The 25,352-nt window shown below is 39.7% G+C and overlaps 1 protein-coding gene across 1 annotated transcript in view; it reads left to right on the top strand.

Annotated features, from left to right (window-relative positions):
- Positions 1-25,352, top strand: part of MYOM2 (myomesin 2) — a 107,807-nt gene that overhangs the window by 38,902 nt on the left and 43,553 nt on the right. The window contains exons 14-21 of the mRNA XM_026656319.1: positions 4,320-4,447; positions 10,525-10,708; positions 12,931-13,105; positions 13,553-13,674; positions 16,537-16,724; positions 19,974-20,100; positions 24,158-24,336; positions 24,566-24,680. Of these exons, the coding sequence (XP_026512104.1) occupies positions 4,320-4,447; positions 10,525-10,708; positions 12,931-13,105; positions 13,553-13,674; positions 16,537-16,724; positions 19,974-20,100; positions 24,158-24,336; positions 24,566-24,680 (1,218 nt within the window). The remainder of the gene's footprint in view (positions 1-4,319; positions 4,448-10,524; positions 10,709-12,930; positions 13,106-13,552; positions 13,675-16,536; positions 16,725-19,973; positions 20,101-24,157; positions 24,337-24,565; positions 24,681-25,352) is intronic.

Raw genomic sequence — 25,352 nt, 5'->3', positions numbered from 1 at the left:
CCTAGATACCTTCTACCTGCAATTTTGTTCTTGTAGAGTATTTGTGCTGCTTACTTTGCCTAGCAAGATACAAATGTTAACTAGGATAGCTGAATACTGTTGAAGATAAAAGGGTCTGATTAACCATTCTCACATCAGTATAAAAGTGGTGCAACTGCTGATAGTGTGACATAGTGGAGTTTATACCTATGTAAAACTGATGTAATGGAATGGAGAAGCTGGCTAAGAGATTTGAGATGCCTTTGTTTGTAGGCATTCTGAACTGCAGAATGGAAACCTTTAAGGTTCTTGATTCTGACAATGTTTGTTACTAATGAAATGACAGTGTTACTAGACTGTCAAATGGTTAAAAAAAATCGCAAATAATAGCAATTTTAATTGCACTGTTAATAGAATACTAATTTAAATTTATTATAAATATTTTTGAATTTTTTTTTACATTTTCAATAGGACTCTTGATTAATCGCAGTTAACTCACGGGATTAACTCAAAAAAATTAATCGCGATTAATTGCAGTTTTAATCGCACCGTTAAACAATAGAATCCCAATTGAAATTTATTAAATATTTTTTGATGTTTTTCTACATTTTCAAATATATTGATTTCAATTACAACACAGAATACAAAATGTATAGTGCTCACTTTATATTTATTTTTATTACAAATATTTGCACTGTAAAAAACAAAAGAAACAGTATTTTTCAATTCACCTCATACAAGTACTGTAGTGCAATCTCTTTATCATGAAAGTGCGACTTAAAAAAAATCTACATTTGTGTTACATAACTGCATTGAAAAACAAAACAATGTAAAACTTTAGAGCCTACAAGTCCACTCAGTCCTACTTCTTGTTCAGCCAACCACTACGATAAACACATTTCTTTACATTTACGGGAGATAATGCTGCCCGCTTCTTATTTACAATGTCATCTGAAAGTGAGAACAGGCATTTGCATGGCACTTTTGTAGCCAGCATTGCCAGTATTTACGTGCCAGATATGCTAAACATTTGTATGCCCCTTCATGCTTCGGCCACCATTCCAGAGGACGCTTCCATGCTGATGATGCTTATTAAAAGAATAATGCGTTAATTAAATTTGTGACTGAACTCCTTGGGGAGAGTTGTATGCCTCCTGCTCTGTTTTACCTGCATTCTGCCATATATTTAATGTTGTAGCAGTCTCGGATGATGACCCAGCGCATGTTGTTCATTTTAAGAAAACTTTCACTGCAGATTTGACAAAACCAATGTGAGATTTTTAAGGATAGATACAGCATTCTACTCAAGGTTTAAGAATCTGAAGTGCCTTCCAAAATCCGAGAGGGACGAGGTGTGGAGCATGCTTTCAGATGTCTTAAAAGAGCGACACGCTGATGCAGAAACTACAGAACCCAAACCACCAAAAAAGAACATGAATCTTCTGCTGGTGGCATATGACTCAGATGATGAAAAGGAACATGGATTGGTCCGCACTATTTTGAATCGTTACTGAGCCGAAGCATGGACATATGTCCTCTGGAATGGTGGTTGAAGCATGAAGGGACATATGAATCTTTAGTGCATGTGGCACATAAATATCTTGTAACGCGAGCTATGACAGTGCCATGCGAACGCCTGTTCTCACTTTCAGGTGACATTGTAAACAAGAAGTTGGCAGCATTATTGCCTGCGAATGTAATCAAACTTGTTTGTCTGAGCAATTGGCTAAACAAGAAGTAGGACTGATTGGACTTTTAGGCTGTAAAGTTTTATATTTTTTAAATTTTTGAATGCAGGTTTTTTTGTACATAATTCTACACTTGTAAGTTCAACTTTCATGATAAAGTGATTGCACTACAGTACTTGTAATAGGGGAATTGAAAAATACTATTTCTTTTGTTTTTTACAGTGCAAATATTTGTAATAAAAATAAATATAAAGTGAGCACTGTACATTTTGTATTCTGTGTTGTAATTGAAATCAATATATTTGAAAATGTAGAAAAAGATCCAAAAATATTTATAATAAATTTAAATTTGTATTCTATTATTGTTTAACAGTACGATTAAACTGTGATTAATTGCGACTATTTTTTTAATCTAGTTAATTTGTTTTATGTTAATCGCTTGAGTTAACTGCGATTAATTTACAGCCGTAACTGTTACACAAGATCACATAATCAGAGGGCTCTCCTCACTTATACTGGTTTTACGCTGGTGCAACTCCAGTGACTTCAATTTACATCCATGTGAGAAGTGAATCAGGCCCAGGGCTTTGTATTTTGAATTTTGCAGGCACCAGCAAGAGTATTTAGATTTCTAAATACCTGACTTGTGGGTACTAGCCAGGAATATAGATATCTAAATGCTATTAATTATAAACCTAATTACTTAAATCTGTAAAATTGGAGGCTAGCTTTAAAAATGTTGGCTCCTTAGATCACATAATTTATCTCCCTACCAGTGTCGGATGATCTTGCAATCTGTAAGGAGAGGTTGTTACATTACATATGATGTCAGCTTTGGAATTCTAAGGGGTGAATATTTATCACACACTGTGGGGATGTAGCTATGTGAATTCTACTGATGTTCACGAGAGCCTCATGGCTCAATCCTGATTCATTCTGCTGAAAATAGATATTTTAGGGCTTAAAATAATTTTATTTACGATACTTCAGCATGTGTTTTAAGCTCAACAGATCAATGTGTTTATCCAAAGAATGCAAGTCCCATTTGCAGAGGATCAAACAAATAAAAATACATTATGAACGACAATAAATGATGTCAATTGTTGGATGCAAACTTCAAAGCTTCTGATTTTGATTGGGGAAAAAAGTATCATAAAAGATAAAATAGCTTCAACTACATAGCAGGCTGGCTCACAGATCTAGTGACATTGCTTAGAATCACCTAAAGATTCATTTTCATGATTAATATTGTTATCTGGAAGAGATGTTTTCTCTTTTTTTAATTTCAAATTCTAAGCATTTATCTGTGCACTGTGCTTGCATTTAGAAAAAGAAAATGACAAAATTACCTTAAAAACCACAAACAAAAGCCACAGCACAGTGCACGTTTTAAGCCAGGAGAACAGGATGTGCACGGATGTCTGTTGAATTACCATTTCTGAAGTTTTTGCCTGTTGACATCATATTCAGAGCCAGACAAATATGATTGAAGGTGATGTTGATAGGCTTTAATCCTGCTCCCCATTACACCAGTGTGTAACTCCATTGAGACAGATCCTAGCCCATTTGTATCTCTACAGTGACACAGAGTGGCCCTAAAGCTGCCCTAACTGGGCAATTCAGGATTTCCTCAGGTTGGCACTGAGCTATACTGGCTCTATGCCACTATCCTTGCAGCCCTTGGTGTGGCAATGGAAAGGGGTGAGGCTAGACCACTGCTGCACTCCAATTGATCCCCAGAAGGCATAATGGCCTGTGAAGGTAGGAACAAGGTGGCTGTGCAATGCATTTGTACTCCTCTGATCTTGAGCCTGTATGGCTGCTCTAAATTATATTGGCTAGTCATGTCACCCATATGTAGGAGATATCATGAATACTTTTGTTCCTGCCCACTTTACATGAAGTTCCTTTTGTGTTTAAATGCTCCAGTCTTTTGAGTGAATCCTCCTTCTAGTTCTGTTTTCTGTAGTAACTCTCGGACTCATCAGTTTGATCAAACATCTCTTTTATATGCATATAGTGAGTAGGTTTTGCCAAGGCATTTGCCACAGCAGATTAAAGTACAGGTCTGTCGCATCTTACACACATTTAACATGCACAATTTCAACTTTACGCGGTCGGCAAAAACAAAAAAAAAAAAAAAAAAAAGAAAAACAACAGTTTTAATACTATACCTGTAGTGTGGGCGATTTCGCCCGCCATTGAACTCAATGGGGTTTTGGCTATACGCAGTTTTCGCTTTACGCGCTAACCGCGGAACGGAACCCCCGCGTAAGATGAGACCGACCTGTAATTCAAATGTGATCAAGGAAAAATCATGAGAGACAAATGAAAAGTTTCTATCTATGTGCTATTGAATATTTTACTTCGGTTGTGAAAATAAATACCTCGCCTGTAATTCGCATGCTTAGTGCCTCAAAATAGAAATGACGCAAACTATTAAACTGTAAAGCTGATATTACAGCCCTTAATAGACTTGATTCAGAGTCGCAGCCGTGTTAGTCTGTATCAAATAAATTTGTTAGTCTCTAAGGTGCCACAAGTACTCCTGTTCTTTTAATAGACTTGAGTTTGGAAAGATGAGCTGTAGCATAAATGCTGACCTGGGGTTAATCTGTGGTTTAACACTGACTAAGTTTATTACTCCTCCAGGCGATGTTCAGATTCCAGGACCTCCCACCAATGTACATGCTTCAGAAACCAGCAAAACATATGTTGTACTCAGCTGGGAGCCACCTGTTCCCCGTGGCAAAGAGCCATTAATGTATTTCATTGAGAAGGTACTGTACTGTATAGTTGTATTGAGCTGTAAGCCATGTACAATTTAATTCAAATCATTTTCGGAGTCGCAAAATGAACAATAAAACTAGCACTCACTGAGGTCTCGCAGGACTTGACGGTGGGTCTTTAGAGAAGGCATTGACAATAGAATATGTTATGTGATCTAATGGGTCTTGAAGTTCAAGAGCCATAAAAAATTGCCTCTGTGCTATTTTGTTACTGCTATGAAAAATGAGAACCAAACTACAATGTACTGTAGCAATTTAATAGAGAGCAGCACCTTACCCTTCTCCTCCCTCAAGGCTGGACTGGCATTTTGCAATCTGCCCTTATTAAGGGGCAGCACTTAGTTTCCCTTCCCCAGCAGCAGAGCAGAGATTGAATTGTGGCTCACAGTTTGGTCCCTGGTTCCCCTTTACTCCATAGAGGAAATAAGCTGTGCCAGCCCCTTTCCTGGTGCAACTTACTTCCCCCTCTGCAGTGGCTGAACTGTGCAAGCCTGTACACTGAAGTGGGAGAGGAGCCAAAGCTCCACCCATTCCCCATTCCTGCATGCTCACTCCCTGTCCACCAGAGCAGGAGGAGGTTTTGCTACCTGGTGGTGGTTCTCTCCTTCCTGCTCTGTTACCCATGATACAGATAGCCTGTGCTGGTAAGCAAAGGAAGATCACCCCCAACATCTGCTTCTTCTGCTCCTGTTGTCTCACTGTGAAGCATCTCAGGTGGAAATCCCATGACCAGGTTGTCTTCCTCCACTACAAATTCAGTCTCTCCTCCTTCAGTTCTGCCATCTTCCTAACGAAACAGCTCTCCTTCTCAAACTTTAACTGAATCTAATGTCAAAAATCCTAGTCATAGTTCACCACCTTTGCCTCACTCCCCACACCCTGTCCTCCTCCTGATTCCACTTCTGTCTCCACACAGGATCTCATTGGTGAAAACGGAGAAAACAATATACTACCTTCCCTTCTCCTCCAACTCTCGCCTCCCTCTTCCCTGTCATTGGCACATAAGTTTCTCATATGCTGTCCTCCCCTAACTCCTCCACTTGCTCCAGTGACCCCATTCCAACCCATCTCCTGATATCCCTTGTGCCCACTCTCATCCCTTGTCTTACTCAACCCATTAACTTTTCACTCTGCTCTGGCTTTTTCTCTTCATGATGCATGCATGCTTTGGTCTCTCACATTTAAAAAAAAATGCCCACACTCTTGACCCCACTTGCCTCTCCAACTACCACCCCATCTCTCTTCTCCCTTTCATCTGTAAACTCAGTGAACATGCTGTTTACAATCACTGTCTGGAGTGTCTCTTCTCCAATTACATGCTAGACCCTGTCCAATCTGGATTTTGTCCCTTGGACTCCATTGAAACGATCCTCCCCAAAGTCTCTACTGACCTCTTCCTAGATAAAGCTCAGAACCAGGACTCCATCCTCATCCTTCTTGACCTGCCGGCTGCCTTCAACATCATCAACCATGCTCTTCTTGAAATCTTCTCCTCCTTTGGCTTCTGTGACTCTGTCCTTTCCTGATTCTCTTCCTACCTCTCTAATCGTTCCTTTAACATCTCCTTTGGAGGATCCTCCTCATTCCCATCTAATTTTCTGTGGAGTTCCACAGGAATCTGTCCTTGGTCCCCTTCTCTTCTTCCTCTACACCTTATATCTGGGTAATCCCATCCACAAACACAATTTCAGATATCATCTCTATGCTGTCAACTCTCAAATTTACCTCTCTACTCCAGACCTGTCTCTTTTTGTCCAAACTAAAATCTCAGCCTGACATCTCCTTGTGGATGTCTAGCCACCAGCTCAAACTCAACATGGCTACAGCAGAACTCTTAATCTTCTGTCCCTGCTTCTGTTCCATGCTGTCCCTGCTACCTCCTTTCTCAATCACTGTGGACCATACCACCATCCTGCCTGTCACTCAAGGCTGTAACCAAAGCATCATCTTCAACTTCGAGCTCTTTAGGTCAGTGGTTCTCAACATGTGGTCTGCAGACCCTTAGGGATACGCCACTATAATGAAGGGGGTCTGGAAACTGATTGGTCCCTCCTGGAGGTGATGCGTGGGGGGTGGGGAGGGAAGCATGCACAGTCACATGACCCCCCCCCCCCAAGATGCGCTATGGGGAGGGCTCGGGGGGTGGCGCTTTTTTTTGCTGCTTGGGGCAGCAAAAAAGTTAGAGCCGGCCCTGCACCTAGCAATGCTGTAATTTATTATTAGTATCTGGTAAGCTGTCAATATTTTAATTTGTGGTGTTTTTTGTTGATCTGTTCAAATAATAATCATTTCTCTACAGCAGTATTTGTGATAACTATTAAAGTAACATGAAAGAAACAAATTGTGAACAACAAAATAATGAGAGGAGAGTTGGGGGGTCCACAGGTTTGTCTATTTAAGTTTAGGTGTCCCTGGGTAAAAAATGGTTGAGAACCACTGCTCTAGGTCATCACATCCAGTCTGTCTAAATCGTGCAGATTTTTCTGCATAATAGCTCTAAGATACGGCCTTTGCTGTCCATCCACACTGCTAAAACTCTCATGCAAGGTCAAGGTCTCATCTTGAATCTCAATTTACTACAATATCTTTTTCCTCTGGTCTTGAAAAATGCTATCTTGCCCTGCTCATAGCCCATTCAGAATACTGACGCAAAGATCATTTTTTGAGACCATTGCTTTGACCATGTTATGCCTCTGTATCCATCTCTCCACTGGCTCCTCCTTCTCTATTGCATCAAACATAAGATGCTTGTTTTCATTTGCAATGCCCTTCACACCCTATTTCCATCCTATCTATCATCTCTCATTTGCTATTGAGATGTCGACTCTCACCTTGGATTGACCCATCATGCCAGCTTTCATCACCCACTTGCTAAATAGTCAAACAAGCATCTTCATGCTTTCTCCCATGCTGTCCCTCATGCGTGGGAAAAGATCCCCATAAATAAAGCCCTGCAAATCCGTGGACCATTTTTGGGGATCAGATGTGGATACAAATTTTGTATCCGCGCAGGGCTCTATCCATAAATAGCTGCAAAACTAATTAATTATCCTCTTTCAAAACCCTACTTAAAACTCTCCTTTGCTGTGATGCCTACAAAAAACTTGATAATGTTTAGGCCACTGGTACTCTTATGCCACTGCTTATTGTGCTGACCAATATTGTCTCTTTTTGTTTCAGTGTAATCTCCCATTAGTCTGTCCGTACACATCTGTTGTCTCTTGCCTTATACTTAGATTGTAAGCTATGCAAATTCAAATAATATGAAGAGTCATAATCCCTCTATTCTAGAGTGTACCCACAATCTCACCCTAAATGTCCATGTGGTAATATTCATATGCACAAGATTTACTGAAGATGTTTTACAAGTACAGAAACAACATACATGAACAGACACTAGGCAATAGGACAAATGAACAATTCATTAAATACAAAACTTACTAAAGGAAAGCAAGACTGAGAACTAAAAAGCTAATAGAACAAGGGTTCTTTATGCAAATGAATGCCCAACCTGCAAATCCTTACTCATGTGAGTAGTTCTTTCTTATGTGAACAGGAGTACTTGTGGCACCTTAGAGACTAACAAATTTATTAGAGCATAAGCTTTCGTGGGCTACAACCCACTTCTTCGGATGCACAAGTACTCCTGTTCTTTTTGCGGATACAGACTAACACGGCTGCTACTCTGAAACCTTTCTTACGTGAGTAATCCATTCATTGAAACAGGAATCTTTATCCTTTACATAGCATAGACGTCTATTAGGTTAGATATATAAACTTTAAAATTAATTTATCTTTAAAATTTAGAACAATCATCATACTCAACAGTGAAAAAGAATGTTTAAAGGTCTAATGAAACACAAAACCCAGGTGGGGTTCTCCCAACTGTATAAATATAGGGAAAAGCAATACCTGCTACCCAAGTACACAAGAAATGCTGAGACAGATTAAATCCAGAGCAGAGTAACATTTAAAAAATTCAATAAAATATATCTGGATTTTAAATTATAACTAAGTATAAAATAGTACATTGATTTTTGTCTTGTCAGTCACATTGAAGCATGCACAATTAAATTCCTTCAAGTCCAGGCTCAATACTAACATATCAAATATGCAGCATAATAACGTTCTTTCCATATTTTTCACCTTTTTATTAAAGAGAAAAAAGTTGTTTTTTTTTTCTATAGAGAACAATGTGCAAGTGCAGTATCCACTAAAGAGATTTAAAAATATGGATTTTGGGTATTTTATCTTTTTTATTATTCATTTGTGGTAGTGCCCATTTTATATAAGGTGCTTTTCAAACAATCACGAAAGACTATCTAGCCTTCAAGGAGTTTACAATCTAAGTGGTTTTTCTTTTAAAATCTTCTGTTCATATAATCCCATGAAAAATTCACATTTATGCACCTGTCTTTGTGTGTCCTAAGGCGGTTTTACTCAAACTGCCTACTGGACAATTCAGTTTTCCTAAAGCCACTGAAATAATCTATGACTCAGTTTATTCTGGGTCAACAGTTTATTTTAAGAAATTAATGGCGAAAAGAGTTCTCGGAGTGCTTGCTTCCTGGAGCTTTGTCTGGGTTCTCTTCCATATGCAATAAAGACAGTAGTCGAGCTCGTCACTGTTCAGGGCAACTGTACTTGTGTTTCCTCCCCCCGGATGGTCCACCAAGGGCACCTACTCTCAGGCTTCTGGCTCCCCAGCCATCCACCCCTCTGTTCAAAGACATGAATTTTTCTCCCTCCTGACCAGGGTATTTCCTCGCTGCATAGGTCTCTGCTGACACTGTGAATTCCCCAGCCAAGTCAGAATGCCTAATCAGGCCTGCTCTGCTTTTCTCCTCAGAGGCTATAAAAAGTGTAATCACCCACAGCTAAGTTACCACACAGCTCTTTCTAAGCACATTTATTCTTGAGTAAAAGCATTACAGAGAAAACATTAAAAACTATATAAAAAAATGGACAGGCATGCTAATAAGCCTACCAAAGATCACCCCAACTCCAACAAGAACTCTGGTCAGTGTCAGACCTTCAAACTCTTTCCCGTGGACAGAAGGTCCCATCCATTTGCTAGATCAGAAAGAAGATCCCTAGTCAGTTTAAACTCCAGTTAATTGATCCAAAGTGTCATTTCTTTGTTTGCTGGACTCTAGAGAATCCAGTCTGAATCAGTATATGCAAGTCTTTTCAAGTTGTGGTGCCCCTTGGGAAGTGTTACAACCTGAATGAATTTGCCAAATCATGCTCCACTGTTCTTAGTTCCTGGAGGACTGTGTTCTCTCTCCCCACACAATCCTGGGCCACAGTGATACATAAACTTAATATAGTAAGATCTAACTCAACTCAATAAGGTCTGTCCAGGGTATTGCAGGAAATTGCTGTCTCTGTCACAGAGCTCAGCTAATATTCTATTGAATTATTCGAAACTAGTTTGGTCATTTTGTGAAAGTCTAAAAACACAGGGTATGGTTGTGACTTGATTCTATAGTGTGTGAAAAGGTGTGGTAGGGAGTAAGAAAACCTTCTACAGGTTCTGTATTGGGGCTACTTGCATTGCAGCTGAGCTCTGTGTGCTCAAGGGATTGTAGGGGCTGCACCTGAGATGCTATAGATTTGCCCTTGCTGCTCCCTCTCCCCCAACCAACTAAGCTGCATGGCAATGCAGGGTTTATGTTGCATTCCATAAGATATCACTACTTCCCACAGTGCAACAGGGGGCCCTAAGAGAAATTAAGTTTCTCTTTTAGGCACAGTGCCTCCCAATGCTCCCCCTGGGACTATGCACTCATGTTCTATCCCCTACTCTGGGCGTGCAAATAGCACAATCTAGTCCTTAACTAAAAACTCAGATACCATAGTGTTCTGCATAATATAAATGCTTAGATAGATAAGCTTAGATAGACCCAGACAGGCTGTCAGTCGGAACTCAAGTAACTGCGTGTATGAGTATGAGCCGTTCCAAAACGATTCTCTGTTTTAATTTCTTACACCAGATTCATGAACGTATCCAACATGCCCACTTCTTTAACAATTCTGAAGTAATCATCATCTTTATTTTTTGGTAGTCTGCGGTTGGGAGTGGAAGCTGGCAAAGGGTCAATGCCCAGGTTGCAGTGAGATCTCCTCGCTATGCAGTGTTTGATCTTGCAGAAGGAAAATCATATGTTTTCCGAGTCTTGTCAGCAAACAAGCATGGCATTAGCGATCCTTCTGAAACAACACCACCAATTCAAGCGCAAGAGACCATTGGTAAGACAACATAGTAAATGCCACTGATACTTTAAAAAATGCAAATAAAGTATGCTTTTAAAAATTAAAGTGTGCATTATAATCAAATCGAATTGTATAAACAGCTGTATTTTTAAGAATTTCACAAGGAATCTAGGATGACCAACATGCCACGGTTTTGTAGCATTTGGGATTCTGCATAGCTATTGCATCTCCTTTTGCTGGGTAATGGAAGTGTTAAAATGTAAAATTAATTTCAGTTGGTTGTTCTTCAACAGTGCTTATTAATGTGAATTTTTACAAAAGTAGGACTAGATGTCCTGGCCAGACTCCAGCTTAGGTAATTATAGGCTACCTTAATTTCCCTGTAGTTTCAGTTAGATAAAATAGCCTTTCCTTCCCTTCCTAATAACCCTGTTGAGGATTGTTGCTGGTGCAGAATTCCAATTTTTCACAGGTGGCTGCATTTCAGTGATAGTTGAAGATATATCTGCACACACAGCGGTTACTTTTCAAAATTCACCTAAATTGTATACTTGGATCCCACATTTACACATGCAAATGGGAATTTAGGGGAGCAGTTACCTACTTTGTGTTCAAAAGTGTGGTTGTATACTCAGTTTAACAGTGGTCACAAACAGAAAGCACCAGTTGCCACATTATGGAACTCAGATATCACAGTATTTCAATATATTTACTAAAGAATAAGAAACAACTATATTATTTAATGTGGCACAATATAGTAAATGCTAATAGATACTGACTTATATCAACCAGGGTTTTAAAAATTCAGCTCACCATCTATAAGGTAATTTGAGATCATTTGGGATGAAATAAAAATATTTTGTGTTTGTACTTCTATAGTAGCTTTGATTTATACCTACTTAATAAACATAAAATACTTAAATTGTTTCCCTGACATTATGGGGGCCTCGGGCACTGGTGCATCTCGGATCCTTTCTATTTTCTGCCTGTGGCACAAAATAGTCTAGTGTTCTATGAGCTGTAATACCATGGTCTAATTTTGATTATTGGGTCTATTGGATGCTGGGTGGTGTTGGTGGCCTGTGATGTACAGGAGGTCAGTCTTGGTCCCTTCTGGCCTTAAACTCTGACTCTAAATCACAGAACACTCCCTTGAGGTAGGCAATAAAAATACTGGATTTATTTCCCCCAGCTCTAAAAATCATCCACACCTAGGAACTGCTGAACATGGCACAGTCACAGTTTGGGACAGGAAGTGAAAGATATAATTTCAATTGAAACTGCAAGAACATTTTAGGTAGGCAGAATTTAATTACCTGAGCTGGAATTTGTGGTTAACCTTCCTACCATTCAAGCTGCAGTACTGTGTAAATGTAAGGTATTATTGTTATGTTTAAATACTAACAGACCACAAATTGTGTCCATTTTCTTTCTTTAGTTTTGTGCTGCTTGCTACAGTTCTGGCTACAGTCACTTGATCCTCTTACTTATATAGCTTTGTGAGCTATTATTCACTGATGGGTGAAATTTACTCCTGTGCACAAGCTCCATGCACCACTTATGTCCCATATTTTGAGGCCATAAGTGGGAGTTACTTGGTGCATAGACCTTGTGCAGACCTTCAGCACAGAGGTGAATTTCACCTCACTATAAAGATATTCAGGCCCCTGTTCAGGGTTTAAGTCTATCTATATTCAGGGAATCCATCCCCATTTAACTAAGTTCAGTTAAGCACTTGCTTAACTTCACGCATGTGCTTACCTGCTGTAATGAATAGCAATGCTTTCCTAAATCAGGGCCTTATCAGTTGTTTCAAAAGTAGTTTTTCCTACTGTCTTTGACTTTTGTAGTCTTTGTACTTTTGTAAGTTTCATTTGCTTCCGATAGGTTCAATAATACTATAGTGGGTGCATTTAAAACATTTCTTCTGCTAGTATTCATTGTAAGGGCAAGCGTTTGTTCTCATACTGAGATACTCCTTCAAAGAGAAGAAACTTTAAGTGAGCCTACTTTATAAATTTAAGTAAAATCAATAAAGCACTGCAGTATGTAATAGGAATAGCCAGGCATATGAGTTACTTGCAATACAGGAGCCATGCCAATGTATCACATAACAAAATTAATAGAAAAAGTCACAGCTAGTCAGATTTAAATGTTGGAAAGTAAACAATGCTGTATCTAGTTGAATTAGTCACTACTTGTTTATATATCCATTACTATAAACATAGTGAACCTTTTTTGATTTCTGTTTTGCATAGGTGTCCCATCTGCTCCTGGCCGTGTACTGGCAACAAGAAATACAAAAACATCAGTTGTAGTACAGTGGGACAAGCCAAAACATGAAGAAGATCTGTTTGGCTACTATATTGATACTTCTGTGGTGGGAACAAACCACTGGGAACCTTGCAATCATAAACCTATTAAATATAATAGGTACTGGTAATACCTCTGTGTATCCAGATATTTTGAAATCTATTGCATATTAATATACTGTACAGAGCTGGTTGGAAATTTTCTAACAAAACATTTTCTATGAAAAATGTCTATTTTCTGGAAATGGAAGTTTTTATGGGAAATGTCCATCTTTGATGATTTGCGGGGGGGGGGGGAAATGAGGGAGGGAATTTTCACCAAGCAACCAAAAACTTGAAAGCTGAAAAAAAATTCAGAGGGTTGAGCAAAAATTCTTCGTTTTCATTGACATTTTCCTGTGGATGAAAAAGGCATTTTCTGACCATCTCTAATAATATAGCCCCTCCTTTTATCAGAAATCTATGTCTATCCCACCCGTAGTAAGTGGCACAGAACATTAAATCATGTAGCCTTAAAAGATTATTTAAAGTGAAAAACAAATATTTGATGATTTTTTTTTTAAATCAGGTTTGTGGTTCATGGTCTGACAACTGGAGAGAATTACATCTTCCGTGTGAAAGCTGCGAATGCTGTGGGAGTCAGCGAAAATTCTCAAGAATCTGAAGCTATAACAGTACAGGCAGCCCTCAGTAAGTGTGATTCTGTGCAGCTCTGCTTTGCATTTCTTTTGTTGGTAAAAATTTTGATACCAACTAACTCCTATGGTCTCATTTAGAATAATAGTACCCTTTTCAGCCATTGAACATCTGTCTGTATTAAAGTTTACTGTCATGCATTTGGCTACTATGCAGGGAAAAGACAATGAACAGGAGGAAAATAAAGTTTTTTTTTGAAAAACATTTTAGAAATATAGGGCCAGATTCACCACTATTCCCGGACTGCTTTGTGTTGCTAAACTGGCCTGTGACAGATTTCTAATGCTCATTTAGGGCAAATCAGCCTACTAGTCAATCTGGTCCACCAAGAAGAGTTTCAGGTACTACAAGGCTACACCCAACAGAAAATTGTTTGATTGCTGTAACAGCCAAAGCAAACACCTCTCACGTCTCTCGCAAACAGCCTCGGATGCCTTCGAGTTGGTTGTTATTTATGTATTTATTTATTACCCTTACCAAACCACCATCACAGTCATATGCAGCAAGTCTAGTTACAGCTTTTCCTGTTCCTCAGCCTTTTCTCCCAAAAGAGAGAGAACTCTTATCCTCCTGAGATCATTCTTCTGAGCATTGCTAGCCTTTTCCTTTGGACTTCCTTTCGGTGCATTTAACTAGCCTCTCCACCAGGTGGGATAATTAGCTCCTTAGCTCATAAACCCCCAGTCTGCTTAGGCAATTAAGTACTCTCCTCCTCCATCAGGCCTTTCCTAGTAGAGCTAATGAATGCTTAAGTGATCAGAGTGCTGGATTGGCTACTGGCTGTCACAATTAGATCAGTAGGTTTGATGGAAATCCAGATTTCCTTTTAATACAAAATATAGTTGGGAAGATCCACATCTTCCAGCATTCTGCAAGCAAAGCCTCAATCTAAGCAATCCATTTCTGCCCTTGGTTGCATATGCACAGCTCCATTGGCTTGAATAGGCATCGTACATGCTTATTGGAGGGCATAATGGCTCCTTGGGCCATAATGCACAAACACAGGTAAACTATAACCTCTCTTTCTATTCTGCCTTTGATTCCCCAATTGCATTCACAGCCTTGAGACTTGAATGAAAAGTAACAAAAATGTCCTGCACTTGGAAGATCAGTTTGATTTAATAGTGTATTCTTTCAGTAAAAAAAAATTTCAATTAAATATTTGAACGTGTTCTCTTTCGGAGTTGTAGAGGAAGGACAATCAACATCGCTTTCAGAAATAATCTTGTAAAAGATTTGCATATTAGAAGACTTTTTCTTAACCTTTGATATTTTATTATTGAAAAAAATCTATTCTATTTGATTGTTTTAGGAGGGAGTGTACCTCACATTGGTAGGTAGTCGGAAAGCATGCTTATGTTTGTTTACCTTTAGATTCTAATACACCTGCACTTTTTAACATTGCAGCATCTTTTCTGAGACACCACTGCAGTCACTTAGTCAGTTGGAAGACATAAAAATAAAATAAAAATCACAGGTTTTTTTGGAATTTGTCTTCACATTTTAGTTGAAGTTGTTGGTTGCATGGGGGTGTATCATTTAACACTGCACAGTTTTATGGCCCAATCTTGCAAACCCGTACACATGTGAGTAGTGCTGATCCACATCAGCAGTCATAATTGGGAACTTAATGGGAGCTCTCACGTAGTTGAAGTGACTGATGTGTGGGTTTGCAGGGATAGAATCCTTATGGATTAAGGCTTTACATTGGTAAGAATTCACTGATGCTCACTACTATTTAACTTGAAGTGGTAATAGCAAGAAAGCCCAAGTTGTTTAACAAAAGCCAGACCCACTCTGAGGTGCTGAGACATTTGTTGAGATATGTTTCACATGCTTTATTACAACTGGCTGTGAATGGTACTCTGGAGTTTCATCCATATTTGGAAAAGAACAATGCCTGTCTTTGCTGATTGCTGTCAGTACTTCATGCTGATCACAAATACAGCTCTAAAAGCAGAGACTATATTGGGCCTTGGGTAGATTTTTTTCTAGTCTTTTAAATGTGATGGGCCAAATAACTCAGCTGAAATGCCCTGGGGAGCTCAAGGGGAGGGAACCTAGCTAGCACTACTTATAGAACTACAGATCCAGGAAGAGGTACCTTTAGCGAAGGTTATGATCAAAGATGGCAAATGCAAGATAGTGCTGGGGGAGGTGCATGCTAGGCTTGTTGAATAGGTGTAACAAGCAGCACAGGAAAACAATCTCACAAACCCTCTTGCAGGCTCTGGAGAGATGCCTGCTCCTGGCTATAGCAGGTATAATGCCTTTGGGGAAAACTCACCAAGAACATTATTCTTCCTGGTTCAATGTAGCTTAGGCTTGTGGTATCTTAACTGAGCTCACAGCAGTGCACATAGCAACCTCAGTTTGAAGTATATGCTAGAAGATTTCAGAATCCTTGGTTAGGAGGTATTTTCATTAACATCAACACTGCTGAAGACCCTTTAATGTTGAGTGAGACATCCTTGCACCTATTTGAACATTTCAGCGTATTAGGAATGTGTTGGCCCAGACAGCCTTCTGTTCCATTCCATTCCAGCCATTTTATAACTTGCATTGACAGCATTATTGCCAAGGAATGCAAAACCTGATAATATTGGGGCAGACATAGCAGCAAAAACTCTTTTGGCAAAGGGGCTCTTACTTGCTCTCTGTTGTTCACCACTGACACGTCCAAGGTATTAGTCATCTCAAAGTGAATTTTTATTACGATCCTTACAGACCATTGCCTAGATGCAGTAACCTGTAGCCATATGCTATAGAAGAGAAGAGGGGGGAAATGACCATATTTCTTCTAGCTGTTGTGTTTTGAATACTGTACTAATGCTCAGTACGCTTATTTTCTTGTAGCCTGTCCATCACATCCTTATGGCCTCACACTCCTTAACTGTGATGGCCACTCAATGACTCTCGGGTGGAAACTGCCAAAGTTCAGTGGAGGATCACCAGTCCTTGGTTATTATATAGACAAGAGGGAGGCTCATCACCATAACTGGCATGAAGTCAATTCTTCCCCTGTTAAGGAGAGAATTTATACGGTTAGTATTATTTTACTCTTGTTTGAAGGGACACTGCTAAAAATGGCTCAGTCCCCTCAACTGTGTGTTGTGGAGAGCAACAAAATGTGACAAACTTGAGAATTGGAGTGGAGAGGCATGCAGAGGGGAAAGGTAGCAATGCAATACAACCCACTGCCCCCTAGACCTAGAGAAGTATGGCTGGTTGGATGAGGGAGATTTGAGGAATAGGTTGGAAGCACGTTTCCTATTCAGGGCAGAGTAACTTGTGATCTAAAAAGGTGTCATACGTTATAGTGCATTGATAAGCGCAACCTCACTCCCCCACCAGGTCTTTAACATATGGTAGAAGGGCAGAAGCATGTCGCTGAGCAGGCTACTATGCTGCCTGTAGTGTGGGAGGTCTGGAGGGAGAACACAGATGGGCCAAGATCAAAGGGACCAGGCCTGTCCTTTCTGTGGATCTCTGCCCTCAACTAAACAGAAAAGCATGCCCCAGCCCTACCACTTTGCATCTGGTCCTGTTTTCAGTGCAGAGCAAACTCTGCTCTAGAGCAACAGAGGGTCATTATTGATTGATTGATGGTACTTCCCATAATGTATGAAGTGCTTCCCAAACAGAGAATAGTGCATGGCTCATGCCCCAAAGAATTTACAATCTGAAGACAAAGAGAGAGATTGGGTGGAAGGGATACAGCCATTTAGTAGTGAAGGTGGTGCTTCACCACATGTTTGGGTAATATAAGGTTAAATTATTACATTTTTATTTATTTTTCAAATTTTCTTTCATTTGAAACATCAAGGATTGGCTACAACTAGAGATAAGACACCTGATGGGGTGAACCTGTGCTCTGAGATGGTACAGAGACTCATCTGTCTCAGATCCCTGGCTGGTGTCTTGGTCACATGCTCAGGGTCAACCTGCTTGGCAGATTTCAGGATGGGAGGGACCTTTCCACTGGGTCAGATTGGCAGGGACCTGGGGATGGAACGTTACCTTTTTTGAGCATGTGGCATGGATCACCTGCTAGGATCATCTAGGCATGCTTCATCTAATCAATTCCCTGCATTGGCAGGGGAGCCAAGCGTTGGTGGCTGCTCAGTCTCTCCTGTTCTCTGCCCGTGGCACACAACAGTGTAGTCCCCTGAGGACTGAAATGCTTTAGTCTAACCCAAGATACTGGAATGTAATACAGGAGGCCAGATTAGATGATCTAATGGTCCCTTCTAGCCTCGAACTCTATGAAACTATAACTTAGAAATTATTCCCAAATACTCCTCAAAATTATCGGTGTGAGTCATCTAATTTCGCCATAAGCCTCGCAGCAGGAGTGACTCTTTAGGAGAGATTTTAATGCAAAGGAGGCAATAGCCTTGCTGATGAGCTCATGCACAGGAGCCAGCGTGGAAGACACAAAGATGTATGTGTGAGGGCTGACAACTGAAAGGAAAGGCAGGCATCACTGGCTGAGCTGCTGGAGCAGGGGACATTGGGAAATGAAAGAAGGGCAAAGTTAGTCAGGGCATTACATTTTTTTCTTCTATGCATTTGTAAACAAATAATGTAAATTAAGAAAAACAAATGAGTCTTTAATGAATTTGGTATCTAAGGTCACAGTCCTCCAAGTGACTGTGCTTGGATGTAGGAGTGTATCTGCATGCAGCCATTTGAAGGATCGAAGCCTGAAATATTGATTGAAATAAAGGAAACAAAGCTTTTAGGCACAGAACATATTTTATGATGTCTGGTAAGCATATGAGTCCCTCAGACACATAGTATTAGAACATAAATAGATAGAGAGAAACCAGGAAATCTATGGAGATTCATCATTTTCCTGAATTAAATAATTGCACTTTACTCCATAAATATTTTTTGCCCTTAATAACTGAGGGAGGATTAAATCATTTTTACTGGTGGCACTAAGTTCTTATGTTGTTAGTTACTTTATGTATTAAGAAATTCTGGCTAAATTCTTTTAGTGCCTGGCATTCTCCTAGCTCAGTTTGGTTTTGCTTTGATCTTGTATTTGACACTAGTTCAGATAAACTTTCAAGCATAAATCTCTCTATTCCCATCAAAAATTAAATACTACATTAAGATCCTTCTATTATCTCCTTTTTCTCAAAGACAACTGACCTACTTTCTCTAACATTTGTGAACATCTAAGATCTTCCAGGCCCTCCACAGAGGTGCCTGCCATTAGCTGAGCCTTCCCTTTCACAATTTTAACAGAAAATAAAACTGGGAGGAAATCTGCAGGGTCTGTGAAGGGTCCAAATGCAGAACCACCACTGTGATTGTGCTGCTCAGTGGGGCAGGCCATAGGGAGACTCTGGGACATTATGGTCTCCATAAGCTGCAAAGCTGAGCTCAAATGGTGATGCGCTCACCGTGAAAAGCCAGGAGAGTGACAGAGATGTGGCTAGTGGCTCTGGCTTGGATCTACTGGCCACCAGCTGTGCCCTGCTGATCCCATCCCCAGTGCTATCTCCTCCCTTTCTAGTGTCTATAATATTTAAAGAAAAAAATAAAAGCCCTATGCAATTAATTAAAACTGAGGAAAAGTGCCCAAATAAGCCAAATGCAGGATCTGAGTTATTTAAATACACTCCTCTCCCAAGGGGTTTATTTCCTTTTCCCTTAGATTTCTATTATCCGCCCTTCTTCCCCTCCCACTCCTCAGGGTCTGTCATTATTTCCTGTTATGAAGTTGTGACCTTGTCTTACACAGCTGAGGAGAAGTACAGCCTCTCCAACACCCCCGGCTCAGTCAATAAGGCCTACCTGGATCTTGGCTTTGTGGAACACAGCTCCTGCTCCTCAGATATTCCCCCTTGTGAGCAACTGGTTGGGGAGAGGGCAGAGAGTGGGCATAGGTGATGGAGAAGATCCTCTTTCTTGCTGGCCTAAGTAGTTGGCCACTCATGAGGTCACAGTAAGCGCCACCTTTTCCAGAGCTGCAGAAATGTATTTCCCACTGCAGCAAGAAGAGGGAAGAGGAGGAACTGTGTGAGGGACAGTACTAAGGCTGATTGTGTGGTGGCGAAAGCTGTGCCTATATGAGCTCTCTTGTTTAGATTGTAAGATCCTTGGAGCAGGATCTTGTTTTACTTCCTTGTACAATCTATGGTGCTTAATAATGATTAAATCAATCAGTGAATAAATGTATGTTATTGTTATTATTATTATTATTATTACATTTCCGAGGCCTGGAATAAAAAGTAATACATTTTCATGTATATTAATTTGTCCTTGGCTGTTTTGAAAAGGCAGAGGATTTGACAGAAAACTCCTTCTATGAATTCAGAGTCGCTGCTACAAACCTGGCTGGTATAGGCCTTCCCTCAGATCCCAGTGAGCACTTTATGTGTAAAGCCTGGACCATGCCAGAACCTGGTAAGTCTATTAGTTCCTCATAATACTCAATTTGACGCAAATTCCTTGCAACACAGTCAGTTTGAAATCCCAGTGTGAATATATAAGGAAGGTGTAATTTTCTTACAAGAGTGCCTGTCAAATTGCTTCAGTAGGATGTGTCTGATTTTCAGAAAGCTAAAGTAGAAGTGTATTAAATTTGCTGATACACTGTGAGTGGATGGGATGGCTCAGGTGATATGAAGTGTGTCCCTACAAGGTTTGAATCAGAAACTGATTGGTGGTGAACAAAAGTCATTGTCACTGGATGGCTGCTCAGTGTCCTGTGTGAAATGAATTGATGCCTTCAGTGAATTGCAAGTGAACTGATATCCATATCACAATAGACACCTTTACAGTTACACCAGTTACAGGCAGTCCCAACAAGTAGGTGGTCTCTAATAAAGCAGTTTATAAATAGGCTGACACAGGAAACAAGCCACTATTTTGAAGGCTATTGACAGTGTCTAGCAAAGACTAAGGGAATGATCTAGATCCCACTGAAGTCTGTCAGGGTATGTCTGTGCTACAAAGAAACCACTGCACCAAGTCTTGAGCCCTAGTCAACTGACTCAGGCTCACAGGGCTCAGGCTGAGGGGCTGAAAATAGCAGTTTAGATGTTCCTATTCGGGCTACAGCCTGGGCTCTGAGACCCCCTTCCCTTGCCAGGTTTCAGAGCCCAAGTGGGAACATCTACACAGCCCTGCAGCCCAAGCCCCACACGCCTGAATCAATTGACCTGGACTCTGTGACTCAGCACCATGGGTTTTTCTTTGCAGTATAGGCATACCCTTAGGGTATGTCTGCACTACAATAAAAGACCCATGGCACAACTGTGGCTGGCCTGGGTCAGCTGACTCAGCTTAGGCTGCAGGTCTAAAAATTGCTGTGTAGATGTTCAGGCTTGGGCTGGAGCCTGGGCTCTGAAACCCTGTGTGTGTGTGTTGGGCGGGGGTGTCTCAGAGCTCAGGCTCCAGCCCGTGCCTGAACATCGACACAGCAATTTTTAGCTCAGCAGCTGGAGTCAATTAGCCTGGACTCTGAAAATCAGTGCTGTGGGTTTTTTATTGTAGTGTAGATGTACCCCTAGACTCTTCCCATTGACCTCAGTGGGCGTTGTGTTGGACCGTAAACAAATACAGAGATAAAAGCCCTGTTTGTGGTCCCAACAGGACAGTGTTATGGCCCATTGGCAAAGTATTGCGAGGAAACCTGCAGTTCTGCTCTCCGTCCTCCACAAGCTTCAGGCTTCAAGACTATTAATCACAAGCACTAAATTCACTTTTAAAAAATGTTAAATGAGAAAATGTTACTGGTCCAAGATTCGCAGATCACAAATGCTTAACCTGTGTAGGATTGTAAAAAGTAACTCTTCTTTGGTTCTTATTGGGGAGCATTCAGAGCAATAATTTTGACTCCAATTTTATTTAATATCAGGTTCTTTAGTAAAGGCACATTTTGATGCGCTCATTCACATTAAGTAGCACCTTCCTTCATGAATGGTCCCATTGACTTCAGTGGATTTATTCTTGTCTGCTTCCTGCAAAAATGCCTTATTGGATTAATTTTCTCTGGGAAAATTTAAACTGGTTTTCCTAAAACTAGATAAAAGTTCTCACTGACTTCAGTGTGGCTTGATGGGGGTGTAAGTCAGAGGATAATTTTATGTTTCTTTTTATTTTATATATGGAAAATAACTTTGGACTGGAATGAAAAACATTTAGCTAAATTCTCCATTGAGTTATACAAGTCCTAACTGTTGGCTTCTATGATATTGCAATGGTGTAAGTAAGAGAATTGACCTGGTGTCCATTATCACATGTGAGATTTTCACATTCCTTTGTAAGTATTGAGGATCAAAATGACATCAAGGGGTAGTTACTCTTCTGAATGGGCCAAGTACTGCACTGATTTACTCCCGCTGGAATCTGCCACAAAGTCAGTGGAATTATCCAGCCTGTGAACTAGCAAGGATTTTGCCCTTTTGAGTTTATATCTAAAAATAAAATAAAAGGTGTCTGCAGGAAACAAAGAGGAAATAGCATTCATTTCCATGATGAACTGCTTGACCTTTTGCGCTCCGCAGTCTGATTGCATTGTTCTTATTATGCAGTTAACTGAACAGGTGGTATTAAATTTCTTCCTGCTAGAAAAAAGGCTGTTAAAATGTTCTCCAAACCTCTTTGAAAGTAGTGTTAGAAAATGGCTTAGCAACAACCAAAAGGAGGAAGTGTGATTTGAATTAAGATGGAGTGAGAGTCTGAGCCTTTCATGCTTTTTTCATAAAGAAATTCCAGAAAAACGTACATGCCTACCACACACCTGTAATTGCTGTGGATATTGGAAGTGCTCTTACACATTTTGAAACAGAAGCGAGGTTCTTCTACAGGTAGGCCAAAACCCATTGCAAGGTTTCCAGTGTGACTGACCAATTTCCAATCCAGTTTGTAGGGGAATAGCTGGTGTCCATTTTTTTTCCTGCAGAGCCCCAATCTTAGGTATATCTGTGAGCCTCTATGAGTTTACAGTGTTAGCTAATGAATTATTGTACATGCATTAGAACAACGAAAGATCACAATGTCTACTAGTAGTATAGAGTTCTCTTCATCGAGTTTCACACGACATTTTTCTTCCACCTTCTAGGACTTTAGCAAATACATCTGCCTATAGGAAATGTAATTAATAGTGGCCATAAAGACATTTAGCTTGGGATTTTCAAAGGACCCTAAGACAGTTAGGAATCGAACTTCAGCTCCTTTAGGCTCCTTTGACAATCCCAGCCTTACATGTACATGAGAAATCTCTTACCTGTACTCATTGGTCTGAAAGAGGTGCCCAGATTTATAAAGAAAACACACTGGTAAATTTACGAATGGGATTGTCTGACAAGGTTGCCTGAGACAGCAGGGGACTAGACTTGATGACCAAAGAGGTCCCTTCCAATCCTATGTTCAGTATTTTATATCCAATGGAGAATCACCCCTTTGTTGCTCACTAATGATATCCTTATGCATGTCTGCAGAACCATATCACTATAGAATTTCATGTTGGTTATTTATCATTATTGAAAGTCAGATGGAATGGAGGGAAACACTAATTTATTCAAAAGGACCTGTCTGTGTTTTTGAATGGTAGTTGTATACTATTGTAGGTTTGGTCTGTGTGATAGAAAACTGATCTGATTACTGTTTTGTACTCTGTTAATAAAACTGAGTTTGAACATTTTCATGTATAAAGAAATGTAAATTGTGTGGCATCAGAACAATTTCAGTGAAAGAAAAAGATGATGTGGTGGTGAGAATATAAGCCTTCAAGATACAAAGACACAAAACCACACATATACTGCTTACAGTGTCAGGAGAATTTGAGTGCCTACTATTTTAATAGTTCTTAGTCTAAATGTCCTCCTGAATTCCCTTCCTTTAGGGCGATCTACACCCGTCCTCCGACTGAAAAGTGATCTTCTGTCAATGCATATAGAGCCTGATCCAAATCCCATTAAATACATGCAAAATCTCCTACTGACTTTAGTGGGCTGTGGATCAGGCCAGTGGCTCCTGTTTCATGCTCACCAATAAAATAGAAACAATAAAACTGAAAATGGAAGTACTGATGCTTAATCACTGATTTGATTCCAAACTCAATGGAGCAGCCTCGAATTTGAAATAGAGAATTAAAATAGCAATAAAAAGAAGCACCTATCCCTCCTCAGAATGTTTTAGAGGGCATGGATTTTCCAGATGAATAATTTAACCTCAAAATGAAACTACTGGGATCCAGCTAACAATGTGCACTTTGGAATACTAATGTTACTCTTGAATAAGAGAGGTGGTGCAATACAGCTTTCGTGAGCTGACACAGACATAGGCATTTTAACCTGGGAAAGGATAGCAATATATACAACTTCTTTTTCTAAAGGGGGGGAATTGAAACCAAACAAAAAAATAAATAAATTGTACATTCCTCCCCCATCCAAAAGGGTCAGGTTGTAAAATGTTATTAAGTTTGACTAATTTTTCAATATTCAAAATGTTTTAGGGCCTGCCTATGATCTGACATTCTGTGAAGTTAGGAATTCATCTTTGGTACTTCTGTGGAAAGCACCTGTGTACAGTGGTAACAGTCCTGTTACTGGGTATTTTGTGGACTATAAGGAAGTAGATTCAGAAGAGTGGACCACCGCTAATGAAAAACAAATTTCACACTGTTACTTAAAGGTAACACTTCATTTACTAAAAGGTTGTTGTAGTTATTGTTGTTTCAATGAAAAAGCGACCAAGCAAGAAAACTTGGAGGTGAAAACCTGGCCCCACTGAAGCTAATAGAAGTTTTACCATTGACTTCAATAGGGCAGGATATCACCCTTGGACTTCTGCTAACAAATTCTTATTACTCAATTATATAAATTTATATATTTAACACAAACTTCACTCTGTCCTTTTCAAGGTCAATGATTTACATGAGGGCAAAACCTATGTTTTCAAAGTCCGTGGAGTGAATAAAGCCGGTATGGGCAAATCATCTGATATTTCTGAGCCAGTGCTTATCGAGGCAAGACCAGGTATGAACTAAATTATGTTATCTCCCATACATAAAATGTAGATATAATTTAGAAAATGGTGTAAACATTACTGTAGCAGAAATAAGCATTCCAGGAACTCAGGATAGAATAGTGGTGGTACTGAAAAACTTGTCAGTTTTATCTGAGATAACTATATCAGCAGATATGGTTATCAAAGTATTGGCAGTGTGTCCTTGTACTTTCTTTTACTTACTGAGGGAAATACCTGGATTACTACAAATGCTGAGATTAGCTAACTGTAACTCTTATTTAGTTATTTGAAGCAATTGGAAAGTTTTTAAGCACTGCTTTATCTGTTAAATCTAATTATGAACAAGACATTTACAACAACTACTGTTACTGCCATCTACTGTGGTAGGTGTTGAAAGGACACGTATTATATACAAGGGTATTTTAAAAAAAACATTGTTACCATGTTGCTAAATAATTAATAAGGCCACATTTTGCCACCCTTCTTCACACTGAGTAGTACTCCACAACTAGTCTCGCTGATTTCAGTGAGTCTGCTCATACAGTAAAGTATTGCCTAATTTGAGTGTGAGAGGCATAACCTGGCACGCTGATTGTTAACACTGCAAGAATTTTTAAATAATTTAGTTTGTGTTACAATTTATGTTACTAGTTTACTTTTAAAGTTTACAGTCAGTTTTA

This window comes from Terrapene carolina, unplaced genomic scaffold, assembly GCF_002925995.2.
Source record: "Terrapene carolina triunguis isolate 2854851 unplaced genomic scaffold, T_m_triunguis-2.0 Scaffold42, whole genome shotgun sequence".
Classification (NCBI taxonomy): Eukaryota; Metazoa; Chordata; order Testudines; family Emydidae; genus Terrapene; species Terrapene triunguis.
Note: the sequence above shows the minus strand (reverse complement) of the source record. Positions and strands in the feature narration are given on the sequence as shown.